Source organism: Muntiacus reevesi, chromosome 4 (genome assembly GCF_963930625.1).
Source record: "Muntiacus reevesi chromosome 4, mMunRee1.1, whole genome shotgun sequence".
NCBI classification, from domain to species: Eukaryota; Metazoa; Chordata; class Mammalia; order Artiodactyla; family Cervidae; genus Muntiacus; species Muntiacus reevesi.
The window spans coordinates 10602007-10621823 of NC_089252.1; the positions used below are offsets into that span (position 1 = coordinate 10602007).

Below are 19817 nucleotides of genomic sequence, written 5' to 3' on the forward strand. Positions count from 1 at the left end.
CTCTCAAGGATGTCAGATAAACATCTATAACCCTAATTTTCAGAAGGAAAAAAAGAGAACTAAAATAACATTCACCATCATTAAAAGAAACTTAGCTAGAATACTTCATATAAATTCCATCTCTATTAGGGACATACTTGCAGCCATCTCAAGATTTCTTTTAAACAGCACTGAATCAAGTTCAATACTGTATTGTTATCATCTTCCACACACAAAATGGCAATTGAGTATATGCAAGAATTTCAAATCTTTATTTAAAGCCTTCCCCCCAATCTTTTACTGGCAAATATGAAATTTTTTTTAAAGAAGAAAATATATATACTTTAAAAGGAGAGAAAGCAAGGTGAATGGTGTGATGTTCCTTTTCTAAAATACATTCAAACTTCCATTTATGCAACAATCAGCAGCTATGACATCATAATCCAAATGTACTGTTTTATCTTTGTGCAGAGAAGGGGATTATTACACAATCGTATTCTCAGCACCTTGCTGACTTAACACCTATATCACTCCCGCACCACACTCTGATTTTATGAACTTGGGTGAGTGTACTATGCTTTATTTTTGTAATCTGAAAAACGTATGTGATTAAAAGTCATGAACAGCATCCTTTACTCTGTTATAAAATTGGTTTTTCATATGCATATGTGTTTTAATACAGCAAGAAGCATGTCTAGTCATGAAACAATGTCTATAAAACTATTCAAATGAAAGAACTGTCTACAGATAATCATATTTATTGAGTTATTTATTTTGATGAAGCTGAAGGCCACTTTCACATACTTCATTTCGAAAGGTGGGCTGCAATTTTACAGATTCCTACGGAGTTTCTCCTCATGTAATCAAAATACTGATACTCTGGTTCCACTGTCTTTCAGAAAGCACTTTTAGAAACACAATTTCCTATACAATGTCCACTATCTGTAGATTTATTAGGAACCCATCAATAAACCCTTTTTAAAAGGAAAAAAGAAAAAAAAAATCATTCTTACTTGACTATATTCACATTAAACTAGTATTAATCTAGAAAATAATGTTAGGTAGAAATACCATTTTAGTCATAAAATTCTTTTTCTCAAACACATGTGATCACTTGAATTTCCTCTGCTCACTTTGGCACATCTAAACTGGTACAGGAAGTATACACTGTTTGGATAATTCTTGAGGAACATATTTGCATCAGAATTGAAAGATGGATTTTGAAATTTATAACATTACATTGCTTAAGATATATTAAAAAAAAAATCTGTCCATATTTTTACAGCAAAAGAGGAGAGGAAAACAAATTCTCAAAAGTCTTTGGAGCTTCTAGAACCTGTGACCTTGAAAAATAAATCTTGCATCAAAGAAAAATCTCAATTCTCTCTGAAATCTTCCTTCCATAATACACTTCCTTCCAATGTTCTCTAAATTCTAATGGCTCAGACAGAGAACTTCTATGTCCTTATAGCTGTGTTCCTCTCTGAGATGTGAACAGCAATAGGGCTCAATTGCTCAACCTTTATTTTGTCTTTCTTTCCATTTCTATGCTTCATTTCCTTCATGTAGCTCAGACTGGAAAAAAAAATCAACATGTTCTGATGAGCTTAATATTCCGAGGCAGGAAGATGGACCCGAATTGAGTGGAGATTGGAGCTCCAAAATAAATATAACACCATGTGTCAAATAAAAAAAGAAAAGGTAGTCTCCTGTAGAAATCAGAAGAGATAATAAAAAAAGGCAACAAATAGACAGCAACTTTTTTTCATACCTACACAAGCATCTCCAAAAGACTGCCAACTTTAAGAATGATTTACCTGTTGCTTATTTGGAACACTTCTGGATTTATCTGCTAAACAACGGTTTATGTTGCCTTAAACCAAATTTTATTGGCTTGTATTGGAGGACTGGGGAGGATTTTCTGAGAATTTTTATATTGCGAAATAAAATATATTTGCTAACCCACAGCAATAAAATTCTGCTGGATGCTCTAATCTAGCAAGCCGAAAACATCACTGTAAATTAAATTTGTCCCAAGTTTTGATATGCAAGAAGTTCCAGGACTTTCCTGGCAGATCGTGTTTTATTTGCCTCACTGCCGATGCCATCACTGACAACACGGCACTCCTCGCTCATAAGGCCGGGTGCCTTTGCAGGTATCTGAGAGTTGCTGTCTATTCACAAACCACTGAGCATTTCTTTCTTTTTTTTTTTTTTTTAAATCAAAAAAGCCTTCAAATGCTCAGAGTCTGTGGTCAGTGCAGTCCCTTGGACAAGTCTAGTGAAGATTTGCTTCACCAAGGCAGAACCCTAAACAGTTAAAAATGGAGGACTATTTACAACCATTTCCCTTTAGCAAGCGGAGTTCTTGTGGTTCTGTACGCCATTTGTGTTGCTGTTTTTTCTCTCCTTTTGCCTTTACTTCCCTTCGGTACCTTTCACACGAAGGTCCCCAGGGCTATGAGTACAAGCTCTCGGGGCCGGTTCCGTACATGTCTGCCAGGCGTTTAAAGCGCGGCCCCCAGTCACTCAGGTAGTCGTAGTTCTGGTCCGAGTTTGAGCTGACGGAATCTAGGGAGCTGAGAGAGTCCGCCACCGAGCCGTTGCCCTCGAAGGCGTACGTCTGCAGGGAATCGTAAGGCGGCGCGCAGGGATCCACGTCGGCTTCTTTCAGCCTCTCCCAAATAAACTCCCGGAAGATGACGTTATCCGGGATGCTTTTAAAAGTCGGGCGACCCAGGAACTGGATCTCCGGGGTCACGTCCCTGCGCGTCTTGGTGTCTCTCATGACGTTGAGGTTTCTGAGCGCGGCCATGTCAAAGGCCTCCGTGTCTTCCTCGCCCCCGCCCTCGTCGTCGTACCGGACGATGTTTTCTCGGATATCTCTCTCCTCGTCGAAAATCAGGGGCTCTTTTTTCCGCCTTCTCATGGTGACGATCAGGAGGATCAACACTACGACAAGGAGACAGCAAAGCAACAGATTCAGTCAACGCCCCGGCTCCCCCCTCCATCCTGGGGAAAGCAGGTCTCTGCTGGTGATTTCAGGGGTTTCTGTCCCTTAAGGGGAAATGAATGGGCTGCCTGCTTAGCGGGAACTCACAGCAGTAGATGCGCTCAAATTGCTCCAATGCCTTTAATATCGAACACTTTTTACACATCAAGAAACCCTTCCCCATACCTGTTCAGAACTGATGTCAGCCTCTTGAATGTAACCTCCGGAGCATTTGACAGTGCAGAGGGGAGGGCCAGCTCAGGATAAATACAATAATTTCAAAGCCATGAAACACAAAGGGACTTTTTTTTTTTTTTTTTGGAACTCTTTAATTGCTGAAAAGGCAAAGTGACATTCATGAATGTTTGGGGTCTAATTTAACAACTGCAATTTCCGAGGGAAATGGATTATAGCATTTGGCTGGGTTCTTTGAAGAAATGCCTGGTACTTGTCTATGAAACTCAGCTGTTAAATAAAAGCCAGTATGTCAGACCCTATACAAACATTAAAAGCTTCCCTCTAATAGAGTCCCGCTTTCAGCATGAAACACTGAACTGGGTTTTTAATGTATTATGCCTACAGGTATTATGCCTATGGGTTGTAAGGTTTTAGCAATAGCCAAAGATTGACTGAAGAAGTCAATCATTTCTTTAACATTAGGAGTTTTTCTTTTATCAAAACATACATAATAAAGCAGATGTTTGCACTGGAAAACAGACACAACTACACTGGCTATACTTTTAAGCAAACTGAATATACTTTTTGTCAGTTAATTTTTATGGAGTTCAGTCAATTTACAATGTGTTAATTTCTGCTGTGTAGCAAAGTGAACCAGCTATATAGGTTTACATATATCTGGTCTTTTTTTTGGATTTCCCTCCTATTTCGGTCAACCCAGAGCATTGAATAGAGTCCCATGTGCTATCCAGTAGGTTCTTGCCAGTTAATCCATTTTATACATAGTATCAATAGTGTATACACTGGTCCCAATTCATCCTATCCTCCTTTCCCCCCTTGATGTCCATACATTTCTACTCTACATCCATGCCTCTTTCTCCTTTGCAAATAAGATCATCTACCTCACTTTTCTAGACCGAATATATACTTTTGTGTCTCTTAATAAATACAGTTGACCTGTATCTGCAGGTTCCACATCCAAGATTCAGCCAACCTTGGATTGAAATATTTTTTTTTTTCCCCAATTTCAGAAAGTTCCAAAGAGCAAAACTTGAATTTGCTTCACTTAGGCTATGATTTATACAACATTTACATTGAATTTGCAACTACTGACATAACATTTACATTGTATTGGGTGTTATAAGTAGAGATGATCTGAAGTATAGGGGAAGATGTACATGGGTGATATGTAAATACTATGCCATTTGACATAAAGGACTTGAGCATTTTTTACTTTGGGAATCAGTTCCCCACAGATACAGTTGGACAACTGTATACACTAATAAGATGATGACTGCTCTGCTCTGGCTGTGAGTTACTGAATGCTGGTTGACTTGGGAACACATTAGATTTCATGGCTTAAGAATTAAAATGAAGTAGAAAAGTATTCTTGAATTTTAGAACTCAAACCTATATAATCATTAGTGAAAATCAGTGAGTTATCTTCAGCTACAAATAAGATATCCTTTTAACAATTGTTAATCACATGAACTTTTTTCCTGGAAGGTCTAGAAGTCTCAAAATATATACTGACTGGGTTACTGTTTGAGGTATATTTCTCTCAGCAGTTTAAAAAGAAGTTTATATTTAAAATACCCTTTACGGAAGAACACATTTGAGAACAACAATATAAAACTAAGAAAGACATCAAAGTAATTTGGAGTAATTAAAAGTAATGAGTAGAGGTGAAGTATATTCCAGCCTTCACCTCAATTTGTTTTAAAAAGCAATATCTAAAGATGTATTAATTTTAAACAATTTTGTTATCATCAATGAAAAGCATATGCTTTCTTAGGCATGTGTCTGCTATTTGTTTTCCATCATCAGTGGGAATATGACTGACAAAAATAATTTTACTGGGGAATCTTTGGAAATAGGGAGAAGCCAATTGTTTATTGTGGCCCTTTTTAATTTTCTTTCCTATTTGACCCTGGCCCATTGCTCCCCTACAAGCTTTATCTGCACCCGACAGTTTAGGAACTGAGATACGTTTCTGAGCTTTCTGCCCACTTTCTTGTGTTCCTATGGCACATAAATGCTTTTCTCTTCATCTTTCATCTTATTTATTACACTTGAATGTTTTCAACTGGCTTCATCAAAGTAGCAGATGTGTAATTCCAAAATCCATGGTTTTGAAATGAATGAGACATCATTCATTTCCTGTCTATTCCCATAAATACTCTGCTACGTGTCTGCCTCTCTGCTAAGTGGATTCCCAACCCTGTCCCTTTTTGTCTTCTGAAAATTAGCACGTCCACCACGCCAAAGTCTTTTAGTTTTCAAGCTCCATGCCAGAATGCTACAGCAAAAACAAGTTTACAAAAGATTGATATGTTTCTATTGTAACATTTGGTATGAAACTTGAAAACTAACATATAGCTTTGGTGTCAAGCTGGCCTTAGATAAAAGTCCATTCGTTCCTGATATTAGCTGCGTGATATTTGCCCAGTAGTTACTACTTGGGCAAGTCACTTAAACTGAACCTAGCCATATGTGATAGTTATAGCCAATTTCTGTGCTCACAGGGGGGACTAAAGAGATCAAAGAGATTTGGAAATTGTGTAGGGAGATGAGCAGCAGGCCAGGCACTTGTGCAACAGAGATGAGTTCATAGTTATCCTGTGACCTACAAGAACATTCATTCAAAATTCTGTGAACACAGCAAGTGAAGACGTGTTTCTCCCCTGAGGGAAAACCAAGAACGAAGTTAGGTATTAAGCAAAGTAGAAGGCAGATCAAGTTCATGGCAAGCCCTATGCCTAAAGATGAAATGGGAGAGAAAAAAAGCAGAAAAGTAAGATGATGGTCTGAATGCAGAGTATCAGCTGACCTTCCTGGTAATTCTCTGGAGTAAGTCTTTTCCCACTGGCAGGTTGCCTCAGACACGAAATAATCTCTCTGTGGTCAACCTACTAACCTGGGTTGAGTTGTACTCCCATCTATCTTCAAAGCCTTTCCATTTTCTCTCATGCTGTGAGCTTAGAACTTCCATAGAAAGTAATAGAAATGAAAGCTGAGAACTCAGGTAACAGTTGCTAGAACCCAGAAAGACACATCAGGAAATTTAGATTTATATACTTTAGTTTCTGAAACTTTTTTATATGGTCTACTAGAAATGAAAGTAATTGCAGCAGAAAGTTTAACCAAGAAAGACTTCTCATTAAGAAGTCAAACTGAGTTAAGACACAGAAAGGAAAGGTGAGTATCCAAAGAATTGTGATGGGTGGACAGGTGAAAACGGGAAAATGAGAAATACTCCACACAAAGTGAAGAGCAAAACTGGGGCACTGGGGTGGAGCAAATGTTCAATTGAGCACAGAAGGATGGAAGAAGCGACGGCATAGGAGTAATGAGGGTATGAAGAAGGGAAGAATTAGATGCAAGAATTAGATGTTATTTTCATTTAAGCCTATCTTAGAAGACAAAACATTTCAAAATTCTCAATTCTCTTTCCTTCATGTAAGTACAATGGATCTTGTCATATATTATCTACGTCTCACAATTATTTATTATGCTCTGTTGTAAATGTATTTTCAAACTACCAACATCCCTGCCTTCTGACCCTCAGTTACAGTGTTTAGGAAAGGTGAAATCTAAGAACCCATGGGTGCGCCAGCCCATGGGGACGATACCCATTTAGGATATTAATATCTCATGAAGTTTGTTTTATTCCCTAATCTTGCCTGGGGCTGAGAATAAATGTGAAGTCTTTTAGAAGGTTAGACAGTTTAACATTTCAATGACTTGCAAGAATATTAATTTCTAACTACTTGAGCATGTATAAAAAATAAATTTTAACCTTTATGGAGAACAAGTATTAACTGCTCTTCAGTGGTTATGGAGATAATCCCTGTATTAAAAGGAATATTTTCTGCCTAAGTAAGCACAAGATTATATATTTTAAAACGTTTCATCACATGTCTTTCTGTCATATGGAATATACCTCTGAGTGGAGACAAAAGAAAAGATTTAGGCCTAGTTGGAGCCTAGACATGCACATGTATTGTGCTTGTTCGTGAATTTATATATCCACTTCACAAAAAGAGTTAACCATTTAGTACATGACTTTGGTATAGTTATACAATGCTGCACATACAGGTAGACATGCATTTCCTCATGGAACTTAGAATTAAAGTAAAGTGAAGTCGCTCAGTCCTGTCCGACTCTTTGTGACCACATGGACTGCAGCCCACCAGGCTCCTCCATCCATGGGATTCTCCAGGCAAGAATTCTGGAGTGGGTTGCCATTTCCTTCTCCAGGGGATCTTCCTGACCCAGGGATTGAACCCCGGTCTCCTGCATTGTAGGCAGACACTTTACCATCTGCACCACCAGGGAAGTCCTTAAAATTAAATGGGGCGGACAAATACTCATCAAATAATAAAGACAACTGTATGTAAAAGAAAGACAGTGATAATTATTCCAAAAGAGGAAAATATGATCTTTGAAGGATATATCAGAGCTTCCTGGTGGCTCAGTTGGGAGAGAATCTGCCTGGTAATTCAGGAGACCCAGGTTTGATCCCCACGTCACGAAGATCTCCTGGAGAAGGAAATGGCAACCCACTCCAGTACCCTTGCCTGGAGAATCTCCCGGACAGAGGAGCCTGGCGGGCTACCATCCACGGGGTTGCAACTGTCAGACACAACTTAGTGACGACACCAGCATCACCAAGGATATATTAACCTATTAGGGGAAACAGATCAGAAGGAGTAGTAACTGAGGATAACTGAAGCCTGAGGGTCAAGAGGCGATATGAAAGAGTATTCTGGGCCAGTCAACCAGTGAACAAAAGTGTGAGACCAACACGGGTGAAGAGTAAAGACAGACACGGGAGGGAAGCCGGGAGATGTAGGCAATTGCAAGGGTTAAGGAGAGCACAGTACGATCAGATTTGTTTTTAGAAGAAAAAAAGTCATTCTGATTAGACTAGGGAGGCAGGGAAGAGTAGACGTGAGAAAAGAAGTTGGAACACTCTTCGAGCAGAAAATGCATAATGTTGACCTACATTTCTGATTGTAGAATTCAGTTTCCTAACATTCGACTCAACATTTTCCGAGTATCCCAGTGTGTAGGAAATAGTGCTGGGTACCGGCCAAATATAGCAAGAGCGATTCCCACATCCCAGCAGCTCACTGTGGAGGCTATATATACACATATAAATATAGTACTAGTTGTCATGCGACTCACTGTAAGAAGATACAGGCGTGCATGAGCGCCAAGAAGCAGGCAGACCGGGAGAGCACCAGTCTCTCAAACTCCAGAGAAGCACAAGCTGGAGAAAAATTCAGAAGTTCACACTGTAAGTCAGTGCGCTCTTCTCTCTTTTTTTTTTTTTTTTTGTATTGGGGTATAGCCGAGTAACGATGCTGTGATGGTTCAGGTGAGTAGTGAAGGGACTCAGCCATACACATACAAGCCCTTTCACCATCCAGGCTCCACATAGCACTGAGATGCACAGTGGGTCCTCGTTGGTGATCCATTTTAAACACGGCAGTGTGCACATGTCCATCCCAAACTCCCCAACTCTCCCTTCAGTGACCTCTGATTCCAACCTTCACTGTGGTGTGTGTCAGATACACATCTAGACACTTAACCCGGAACATGGTTTTTACTGAATCACCTTGGCAGTATTTCAGTCCTACCTTTCTAACCCACTTCCCAGAGGCTAACAACAGAATTATTTACCCAGAACTCGATAGAATTCCGCAGATGTAATCTGATGACCACAAAATGGTACTAACTTCTAAATAAGGCTACTTCTATTAAAGAACAACTTTTTCCATTCATGTATTAACATATTTTAAACATTCAGTCTGGGGCTCATTTTAAACCACATTTAAATTACCGTCAAGTCAGTTTTCCTCATTCTTAAAAATCTGTAAAGGATTTTTAACGTGCATATGTAAACCAGTTAACTATCACTTTCTTAAATGTAACCCATTGTTTATAGACTACTTCCAAAAAGTAAATGTCTGAGCATCATTTAAGTCAACAATATTTTTTACAGAGCACAGATTTTCTAAAGCTATAAGCCCTAGAAGGGGAGTGATGCCATTCCACACAGATATAGCTAAAGCACAAAGAACAGTACTTGAGAGATGATTTCAACAAATGTTTGTTAAACTGACAAACAGGTAAGGTACTATGGTGATATGCAGATAGCTCTTGCTATTAAGTTCAATAACTTAAATAAGACAAAGCAATTATTATTTAATGCAATAGTTACAGAGCATTATAACATATGCTAAGAATATATGGATGGGAACGTTTAGCCAGGATGCTCAGAGAACGCCTCACAGAAGAGATGACAGTAAGAGCTGATGGATGAGTCAGCCTTCACCAAGAAATATTATTTGCTCTATGGTCTTTATAAACATTCAGAATGTATTAGTCATAAAAGGCTGTCTAAATCTTCACTATTCAATGCGGCAGCCACAGGTGGTGAATGAGCATTTGAAATGCGGCTATCACTATTTCAGATTGCTCTAAGTGTAAAATGTACATATGATGTTAAAGACAATTTTTAAGTAACATATAATAATAACTGATTACATGTTAAGATTACAATAGTTTGTTCATACTGCTTTAATATGTTGTTAGCATTTATTTCACTTTAAAAAATATTTTTTCTAATGAGGTTCCCTTGAAAAGTTAAAATTACGCATGTGTTTCTTCTGGACAGTTGATTTAAACAAAAGATTTGAAAATACCAGAAAAATCGTAATTCCATATGGTCTTATGGTTATAGTGGGGGATTTAATTACCAAATGACATATTGAATAGTGAAACAGCTATCATACTACCGTTATTACTCAATATTAGGTATAAGCAAAAAACAACCTAAATGAAAAATTGTTATTAGCATAATCAGAACACAAGTTCAGTAATTAATTATAAATAATTATTCACATCAATGGGCAAGTAGAACTTAGCTTTTTAATAACTTCTACCTCCCCCTACTTCAGTTTTCTTCTCTCCAAAATGGAGATAATACTGAAAGAAAGTATTTCACAGTAACTTTATGAAGATTAAGTGAATTTATATTTGCATCATACTTAAATAGTGCTACACAAAGTAAGCACTATCTGATTTCGTTTAAAATGTCATTTTTCTGAATTTCTATAATAAATTCTTACACACTCCAGTTCCTATTTCTTTGGTCTTGCTAAAATTTGAATCATATAACTGATGCACAGAAAGAAACATACACTTTACCATTCACATGCATATGATTTTGATAACCCCTAGTTAATTTAGTTAATGTATTTGATTATCTACTCTCTTCCATTTAGTGGAATAACAGATACTGGGCCTATTCATGAAGAGCATAACATGTAAAACAAATGTAGTAACGTAAGTAGAATGCAATAAGTACTATTCACCAATTCACCCAAAAGATTTTTTCTCTTGGGTGCCCTATGCTAGGCTTTGAGAACATAATGGTTTTACAAAAGAGAGATATTAAGATCATTACTTTCAAGGTGTTTTTTTTTTTTATATTTGAGCATGATAAACATTTATCAGCTATGATACCCACTACACAGGAAACACACAGGTTTTGTAATAAAGAATCATGGGAGTGAGGAGCACCTAATTTAATCAGGACATTCCCTCTTTGAAGGTAATACTGAACTGGGGCACTAAGAATAGTAAGAATACAGTAGGTAAAGGAAGCTGAAGAAGGTCTCAGGAACAGGGTGGTACATTTGAACATCATGGAAAGAAGGCCACGTGGTTCTTCCTACTGGGTGAGTGAAGGATCAGATGGTCTAATGTCATTGATACATGAGCAGGTGTCAGAAGGTGCCTTGTTTGTGGGCTGTGAGGAACATCTGGATTTTATGTAAGTATATTTAATACTTCTAAGATGCTTCAAGCAATGAAATAATTTGTTTTAAAAAGGGAAATGACAGGAAAAATATAGGGCTACTAGTGAAGTCGGGCTGTGATCACAGAGAGATATCATTGGAAATGACACGTAAGAAGGAAAGGATGAGAGAAGTCAGCTTACCGCTTTGTCTGGATCTATGTGCTGTGTAATCAGATATATGCAGATTCCCAGTAAGAGAGGGCCCAAGTTTGGATTTGCACTTATGAACCCACACTTCCCAGGTAGCTCAGTGGTAAAGAACTCGCCTGCCAATACAGGAGACACGGGTTCGGTCCCTGGTCAGGAAGATAGGCTGGAGGAGGGCATGGAAACCCACTCCAGTATTCTTGCCTGGAGAATCCCATGGACAGAGGAGCCTGGCGGGCTACAGCCCATGGGGTCACAAAGTCAGACATGACTGAGCTCACACACACGTGCATACACGCAGCCTAGGCAGAGTCACCTATTACTTATAGTCACAAAGAATAAAGAGCTGTAATTAATAAAATCCAAGTTTATGATTCAGACAGATATCAAATATAGCATTCTTAACTGAAATTTAAACTGAATTTTAATGAAACCTCTTTGAAATCTCTACTGCAATAATTTTTTTTCCTTTTCTCTTTAGGCCAGATCTCAAATAAAGGCCTAAAACTGAAGAATATTATGAAATGGGAACATTCAGGTTCAACAGAAATACAAGTTAGGGATAATGACAAAAATCAAATGTTCTTTTCTACTACTGAGTACACCCAAACATTCATGGATTCATTCAGTATCATGTATGATACATGCCTTGTCTGTGTCAGATCATGATGTTCTGAGATGCTACATATATACAATGATGAAATACTGCTCAGTCATTGCCCCCAAAAGCAGGGGTCCACCAGACAAGATAGACGAGTAGACAATCTGGTTTGGATTAATGAGCCAGGAAAGATGCTTTAAGATTGGTTTGCCGCCTCAGGAACAGCACCCCACTTGGACTCAGGAGCAAAGCAGGTTAAGTGCTGAATACAAAAAGGAGTTACTACTTGTTGGACTCTGGGGAGGGGTATTCCAAGCAAGAGAACAAAGCTTTTAAGAAGAGGTTAAAAAACGAAGCAGGATGAGTCTGACAAAGTGCTACTCTGCAATCTGACTAAAATACACTGTGAGTGGAGAGAAAGAAGGTTCTACTGAGAAGGAGCAGTCAGGTCATAGAAAGAAGGTGATTCTAGTTTGTAGGCAATGGGGAGCCACAGAAATCTTATTTTAAGCTGGGCGTGTCGAAATCACATTTGCTTTTAAAAAGCTTTTTCTCTCTGTGTTTCAGTTAGATTGGAGATGAAAGAGACTGGGGAAACTGCCATTAATTCAGGAGGGGAAAGATGGACCCTGTCCAAAATCAAGATGAGTATTAAGCCAGTGAAAGACACAGATTCGAGAATCAAAGTGAAATTAACAGCACTTAGGGGCTGATTGGCTACAGAGGATGGGACATACAGAAGAGTGCAGGCAGACCGATTCCACTAAAAACACACACAGTTCAGTTCATTCGCTCAGTCGTGTCCGACTCTTCAAGACCCCATGAATCGCAGCACATCAGGCCTCCCTGTCCATCACCAACTCCCGGAGTTTACTCAAACCAATGTCCACTGAGTCGGTGATGCCATCTAGCCACCCAAGTAGGGACCAAATCAAGGGGAGAGTCAGGGATGCAGGAAGATTGTTCAGTGTATGATAATTTCAGACTTCTCATGTCAGCAGTCTGACAGAACAATGACTGTACCTATCTAGTTCTGTTTAAGAACCAAACCAGGGATTTGCAAATCATCTGCATAGTTGAGAAACTGCGTTCCATGCCTCAGGACAGGAAGAAGTTTAATCGCAACTGAAATTGATCTTTCCTTTCCCTAAAAGGAGTATCACAAAGTTCCTCTCCATTAAATATGTGACTTAGAATGATTTCATTGAAGGCTCACGTGAGACAGAAAAACTGACCTAAGTACAATGAATATTTTATGCCTAAAGACAGCTAGTATATTTTGGTTGCCATGAAGAATAAGCTCACATTTAAAATACTCCCAAGCTTGCGAGGACACATCTAGGACTGTGTTAAGTGGAGGACACTTTAAATTAGACAGAGTTCACCAAAGAAGTCCTAAAGCCAGTAGGTGAAACAATCTCAGACAGATCAGCCATAAATACAGATCTATAGGTGATTCCCAGAGACACACAGGTCTTTCAGACTAGAAAATACTTACAGAAAAATACATCAAAAAGGATATCCCCAAGGAAGTCTGGGCTGTGTTTAGGCCTTGGCTCTGACACCTTATAATGTTGTGCGTGTTTCCTCTAATATACACTTTTCTCACACAAAATGTAGGCATGGTGGTGGCTTAGTTGCTCAGCTCTGTCCAATTCTTGTGACCCCATGGACTGTAGCCCGCCAGGCTCCTCTGTCCATGGGATTCTCCAGGCAAGAATACTGGAGGGCGTTGCCATTCCCTTCTCCAGGGGATCTTCCTCACCCAGGAATCAAACCTGGGTCTCCTACATTGCAGGCAGATTCTTTACTGACTGAGCTACGCGTGATAGCTAACGTCTAACACTTATTACCATCTCATTCAATGCAATTCATTCTTTAGTATGTTTGCACTTGTTTGAAAGAGGAATACACCTGCTACTGTAAGTCAGCCACTGGAATCTGCTATGTTATTATGTTCTATCTTTACAGATCACAGTGCAGATTCATCTTTTACATACTGTCCTCATTTTTTTCTTTGCAATTTAATATTTTTACTTAAGTACTACTGTCATTTATAAAGCCAAGAAAATATTTTCTTGTTGTATCAAATCATGAGTGGTCTCCACAGTTAAAAGCAGAGGAAAATACTGTTAAGGTCTTGGTTTATCAGGGAAGAAAAGTGAAAAGAAGCATGAAACCTAAACATCCAGCTGCCAACCCTGGACACACCGGAAGAGCACTGATTTCATGAAGTGGACAGTGATTTCCACCAATGCCTTATAAACACTAAAGGGGGGCCAGTCTAACTAATCTCCGCTGTGTCTGAAGAACCCAGAGCTAGAAGGGGTGTTCTAGAACTTCAGTTTCTTGGATCTAAAGATCCAAATAGGGAAAGAACAAAACTTAATATAAATTCATACAACTTAAATATAAGCAACTAACAAGGGATTTAATCTCCAAACAGCTAAATCAAAAAATGGGCAGATCTAAATAGACATATCTCCAGAGAAGACATACGTTCATGTGCCTCTTGACCATCTGTAAGTCAGACACATATCACGTAATAGCACTTATATGTGGAATCTAATTTTAAAATGATGCAAATGAACTTATTTATAAAACAGACTAACAGGTTTCAAAATCAAACTTATGATTACCATAAGGGAAACACAGGGATAAGGGATAAAATAGGAGATTGGGATTAATATATACCCACTATAAAAGACAGAACCAACAAGGACCTACTGTACAGCATGGGGAATTCCACTCAATATTCTGTAATAAGCTACATGGGAAATCTGAAAAAGAATGGACATAGATAGATGTAAAAACTGATTCACTTTGCTATACACCTAAGACAACATTGTAAATAAGAAAGCAATACTCTGATAAAATTAAACACACACACACACACAAAGGAAAATATTTACCTTCTAGGTTATCCAGCTACTATAAAATAAATATACAACTTACCTCTTATTAACATGTTTTGAAATCTGGTAAAGAAATAATAAGCAGTTTGCAATGGTCCAGTCTTTTTCAAAATTGACTCAAGTCCTTTATATTATATTCAGACTTTCATTGGGAATTACTTGCCATTTCTAATGAATTTCTAAAAGTTTTGGCCATCTGTATGAAGCTATATGAAAACAAAATAGCTTATGCCCTTCTAGATTTGGTTAGCTGAAGGAAATAACTTCCATTTTCATGAGATTATTTCCACAGTGTATTAGTAATTAGGTCTTACCTTGGTTAATAGGTTAAGAACTTGCTTTATCAGTAAGACTTAAAATTTATGGAATGCTCACTAGATGGCTGGCACATGAATTATCATTTAATTTTCACAAAAGCTTTATGAATTTAGCTATATTATTTTCTCCTTTGAGATTAAGAAGCTAGCCTTAGAAGAAATAATGTTCCCCTTGGTGAAGAGCTTGTATATGTCCAGTCAGTTGGCTCAGTTGTGTCCGATTCTTTGTGACCCCATGGACTGCAGTATGCCAGGCTTCCCTGTCCAACACCAACTCCCAGAGCTTGCTCAAACTCGTAGTACATGTTGGAGGCAGGCATAAAAGCTAGGTTTTACCTAACTCCATAAATCTTGCTTTTAAATATTATACAATTATGACTCTCATTGCTAAATTCTGCTTTTATAAAACTATAAATGCATTTACAAATTATACTAAGCACCAAGAAAACACAAGAGTACAGGCTCAGATGCAATATTAAATGCTTACTGTCCTCGCTGTAGGAAACTACACTTTGCCTTCACAGAATGTAAAGGAATAAACCCATTACCCAATGCCCATGTTGGACGCCTTCCAATTTTTAAAAGGATGCTGCATAATCTCTTATAAAACTGCAATTCTAATATGAGTTATAAATCAAGCTTCACCACATAATAAGGTAATCATGGAAAAGTACAATTACATATGTAAATTCTTCTTGGGAAATTTTGCACTGCTGAAATTGTAATCTTTTGAGCTTTGCAAATAATAAAATGTACTTTAAATCTTTTCTGAAAAGAGGCAGGATGTAAAGTCATCATTTCTTTTTTTTATGCCCTCATATTCATTGGTCTTTTTAAAAAAATTATGATGTATTTCAAACACACAGGCAAGAATAGAGGCTAACATAATGTTCATGTCTTAAGGAGTTAAGTACTAGATTCCACTGAAGGCCATGATTTCCAAAATAAGCATATTATCAAAATAACTTAGAAAAGATTCTCTCTAGTCTCATAGAGCCTCCTGAACTCTAAAACAAATAGGCTGGGGGATATGGTAAATGATTTTTAAAATCTTTAAAAACAACATTTTCAACAGAAGCCATTTATCTTCACTGATGTTCACAAAATAAAAATTGAGGATTTCACTTTTAAACGTATCACTGGAAAGCGTGGCCGAAGGTCAGTCCTCTGTGAGGCAAACAGCATGGGTGAGACTACCTGCACGTGTTCTCAGAATGTATGAGAAGTCCTGACGCCGGCGGCTGTGACTGCTCTTGCAGAGAGCATGGCAGACGGCACCTACCCAGCAGGGTCAGGACGCAGGCCAGGATCGCGATCAGGGCCCCCGTGCTGAGCCCGGCGGGGAGGACGTAGGCCTCGGCGTTGCAGGTCTGGGCGACGCCGTCTGCGTCACAGTCACACACGCGGATGGTGAGGGTGTTGGTGCTGCTGAGCGAGGGCGACCCGCTGTCCACGATGAAGATGGGCAGGTAGTAGACAGACTGCTCCTGTCTCCGGAAACCGTTTCTCCTGGTGAGGATCGAGGCTGTGTTGTCTAGGGTGAAGAGAGCAAACGTACAGAATACAAGACTTCCGATGGACTCTGCCCCCCCAAACTTCATCTGACCTAAAGTCACTCTCCTTAGCTTCTGACAGAGAGGCCTATTTCCAAATACTGGTTCACCTGAATACATTTTTAAAAACTTACGTCTTGCTACATGGTTACGGCCAAAGAAATAGTTATAAAGTAAAACTAAACAGAAAACTGTTTATACATCATTTATCATATTAAAAAGTGTATACTAGATATAATTTTTACAATCTTAAATTTCAAACCATATGCTTATAGAAAGGATAATAATAATTAACAGGCTAAATATTTTTGCAATGTCATTGGAGAGATAGGTGAAATTTCCAATTCATCCTTTCTTTGACAATTTCCAAGCCCAATACACAACCAAGTAAAATAAGCCACTCTTGTTTTAATTAAAGAGTACACAAAGTTATTCAAAAAAATCCATAAGGCCCATAGCATTACCAAAACATCATGTATATAAACATTTTATCAGTGATAAATTAGGCCATTTGAAATTAATTTATATTCAATATTTTATTTCAACTAAACAATTAGTTACTATGAAACGTTTAACAGTGGTAAGTCTGAATGACATAGCAGATTTAAAAAGTCTATTTCTGATATAGAAATTAAAGTTATATCATACAGCTAACAATTTGTTCAGTTACCTTACTTTAATTAATAAAGGAATTTCTGTGATTTTAAAATAGCAATTAATTAAAATATAATGGAAAAGAGGGAACGCCGGGACCATAGTTTTATCTACTGTGCTTTAATATACAGTGTTATCAAAGAATTAACAATACTCTAATCAAAGAGCCAGCTGACATCTACTATCTCTAACAGCCCAGAAGAGCATGTACTCATGAGACTGGAATTACAAATGTAACAGGAAGAAAAGTGTTTGGTGTTCAGCTGGTAGGTTTCTATATAAACAAATCTTTTATTTTAAAATGTAAGACTGCAAGAGTGTTCATTTAAAAACTACACATGGAGTTGAAGGATATCATGTTGAGCATGTTTCTGTAACTTAACACACACACACACACACACACACACACACACACACACACACTATTAGTCTGCCTCCCTACTGATCAGATGTTATACATATTTATGACTTGATACACAAAGGTTTTTCAGAGTTGCAGATTTGTAATCTAACATGCCTGGCATCAAATAACACACATATACAACAAATTGGGGAGTACATGATGAAATGTCCAATATCTGATAGGTGATTTTTAAATTTGTAGTAATGTCCCTATGCTTGGGAAAGAGATCATAAAGCTCACCATGTTCTCTATGTACCCCCTAAAACGGAACCCAACATATGAACTGGTGATCCTTCTTCCTGTTCCTTATGTTTTCCTCCAAGATTCCCATAAGCAAGGGCTTGACTTGGGAAAAGTTTTTAATTGTGTGGCTGGATGAATTCCACCCAATCATTTTAGTTTCTGTGCTGGTCCAACAATCATGGTGGTGCTGGCTGATGACAGGTGGGGGAAATATTCAGACCCTCTGAGGCCTAAACTCTCCTCTGTACAATGCTGAGAATGGTCTTTCCCAACTATGATGAAGGCAGAGAACCTGGGATTACCCAGAGAATGTGCTTCCTTTTATGTTGCGAACGGGAAAAGATAGTATCCTCATTAAGAAGAGAGTGGCATCAGAAAAAATATTATTTTCAGATAGAATTTTTGAGGCCAAAGCTGAATCTTCTCCAGTAAAATAGTTGGCGGCTTCAGGTAAAAGCACTTGCAATGTCCGTTGTCTGAAAGCAAATCTTTTTAGTAAGTCAGATTGGACTAACACATTCTACATTTGGTTTTTCTGAAACTTGATTCACATATTAAAACTGGAAAAATTACATTTTCTATATTGTTGGGGTATATACTCTTCTCTGGTGGCTCAGAAAGGAAAGAATCTGCCTGTAATGTGAGAGACCTGGGTTCAATCCCTGGGTTGGGAATATCCCCTGGAGGAGGAAATGGCAATCCACTCCAGTATTCTTGCCTGGAGGGTCCCATGAACAGAAAAGTCTAGCAGGCTATAGTCCATGTGGTTGCAAAGAGTTGGACACGGCTGAGCGACTAACACTTTGAACTTTTGATAATCCTCTCTCTCTGTGTTTACACACACACACACACACACACATATATCAAAGTTAGATAATAAATTGCAAGTTCTCACGCTTCCTTGAAAAGTTTTTATGATTGTCTATATACTATCTATTGGAAAAGGAAATAGCAACCAACTCCAGTATTCTTGGCTGGAAAATTACATGGACAGAGGATCCTGGCGGGCTACAGTCCATAGGATCAGGTAAGAATCAGACACAACTTAGTGACTAAATACACTATTTATATGGCTATAAGTGTGTGTGTGTGTGTGTTTATATAATTGAGCAAAACCAGAAACTAGCTACAGATATTTAGAAAATGTTTCTATAATGACATTTATAAACCTGCTTTTCTCTGAAGCAGAGAAATGGGATTTGGAATGACAGGGAATTCGTTATTCCTTTTAAATTCTGTATTTCTTTGCATCAAGAGTATATTATTTCCATGGATTACTTTTATGCTAAAAATGAAACAATAACTGACGTTGACACTGAAAATGCTATGTCAAAGTTGATTTAGGTTGAAATGTGTTAGGTCCAATTACTTTCCTAATGCCTCAAGTTATGCCTCTGTAATATAATCCTTACTAAGGCATTTAGCTGACCCTCTACTGATTAGATACTCTGGTTAAAGAGCTTTGTATACAAATAAGGAAGCAAATAGCCAGAAAGAAAAGACAGAGAGATGAATCTGTCTTCTTCCCTCTTTGGATTTAGGCCTAAAATGATTTAAGTAGCAGTTTCTTCTTCATGACGGAAAATCCATAGATAAAAATTACTTGAGGGGCTCATTTCCCTTTAATTAATGTCCTTGCTGTTATAAGGAAAAAAAAATATCTCCCATCAGCATTCCTGAGTGAGAAAAAGCTCTCTTGTTTAGAAAGCGCCTACCTGTTGCCTCCTCTGGCGACAACAGTTAAACCTTACCTTTGTTGTCTTTCAATGAAAAGTTGTGGTTATTTGTTGCATCAGTTGTTAAGCTGAAATAAAACTGGTGGCCATTGGATGGCTCATCTTTATCAACAGCACTGACTTTCTGGATAACCTAGGAAAGAACAGGCAATGTAAAACAGGACAGCATGTCGGTGAGCTGTGTTTTTTGAGCAGGGAACAGAGCGGCTTAACACTGATGATAAATA

The 19817-nt window shown here is 38.1% G+C and overlaps 1 protein-coding gene across 3 annotated transcripts in view; it reads right to left on the minus strand.

Moving 5' to 3' along the window:
* Positions 1-271: 271 nt before the first annotated feature.
* Positions 272-19817, minus strand: part of CDH7 (cadherin 7) — a 137741-nt gene continuing 118195 nt past the window's right edge. For all 3 annotated transcript variants that reach the window (XM_065935119.1, XM_065935117.1, XM_065935118.1), the window contains 3 exons: positions 19606-19723; positions 16284-16535; positions 272-2931 (listed from right to left, as the gene is read on the minus strand). In XM_065935119.1, the coding sequence (XP_065791191.1) occupies positions 2438-2931; positions 16284-16535; positions 19606-19723 (864 nt within the window). In that variant the 3' untranslated portion in view covers positions 272-2437. The remainder of the gene's footprint in view (positions 2932-16283; positions 16536-19605; positions 19724-19817) is intronic.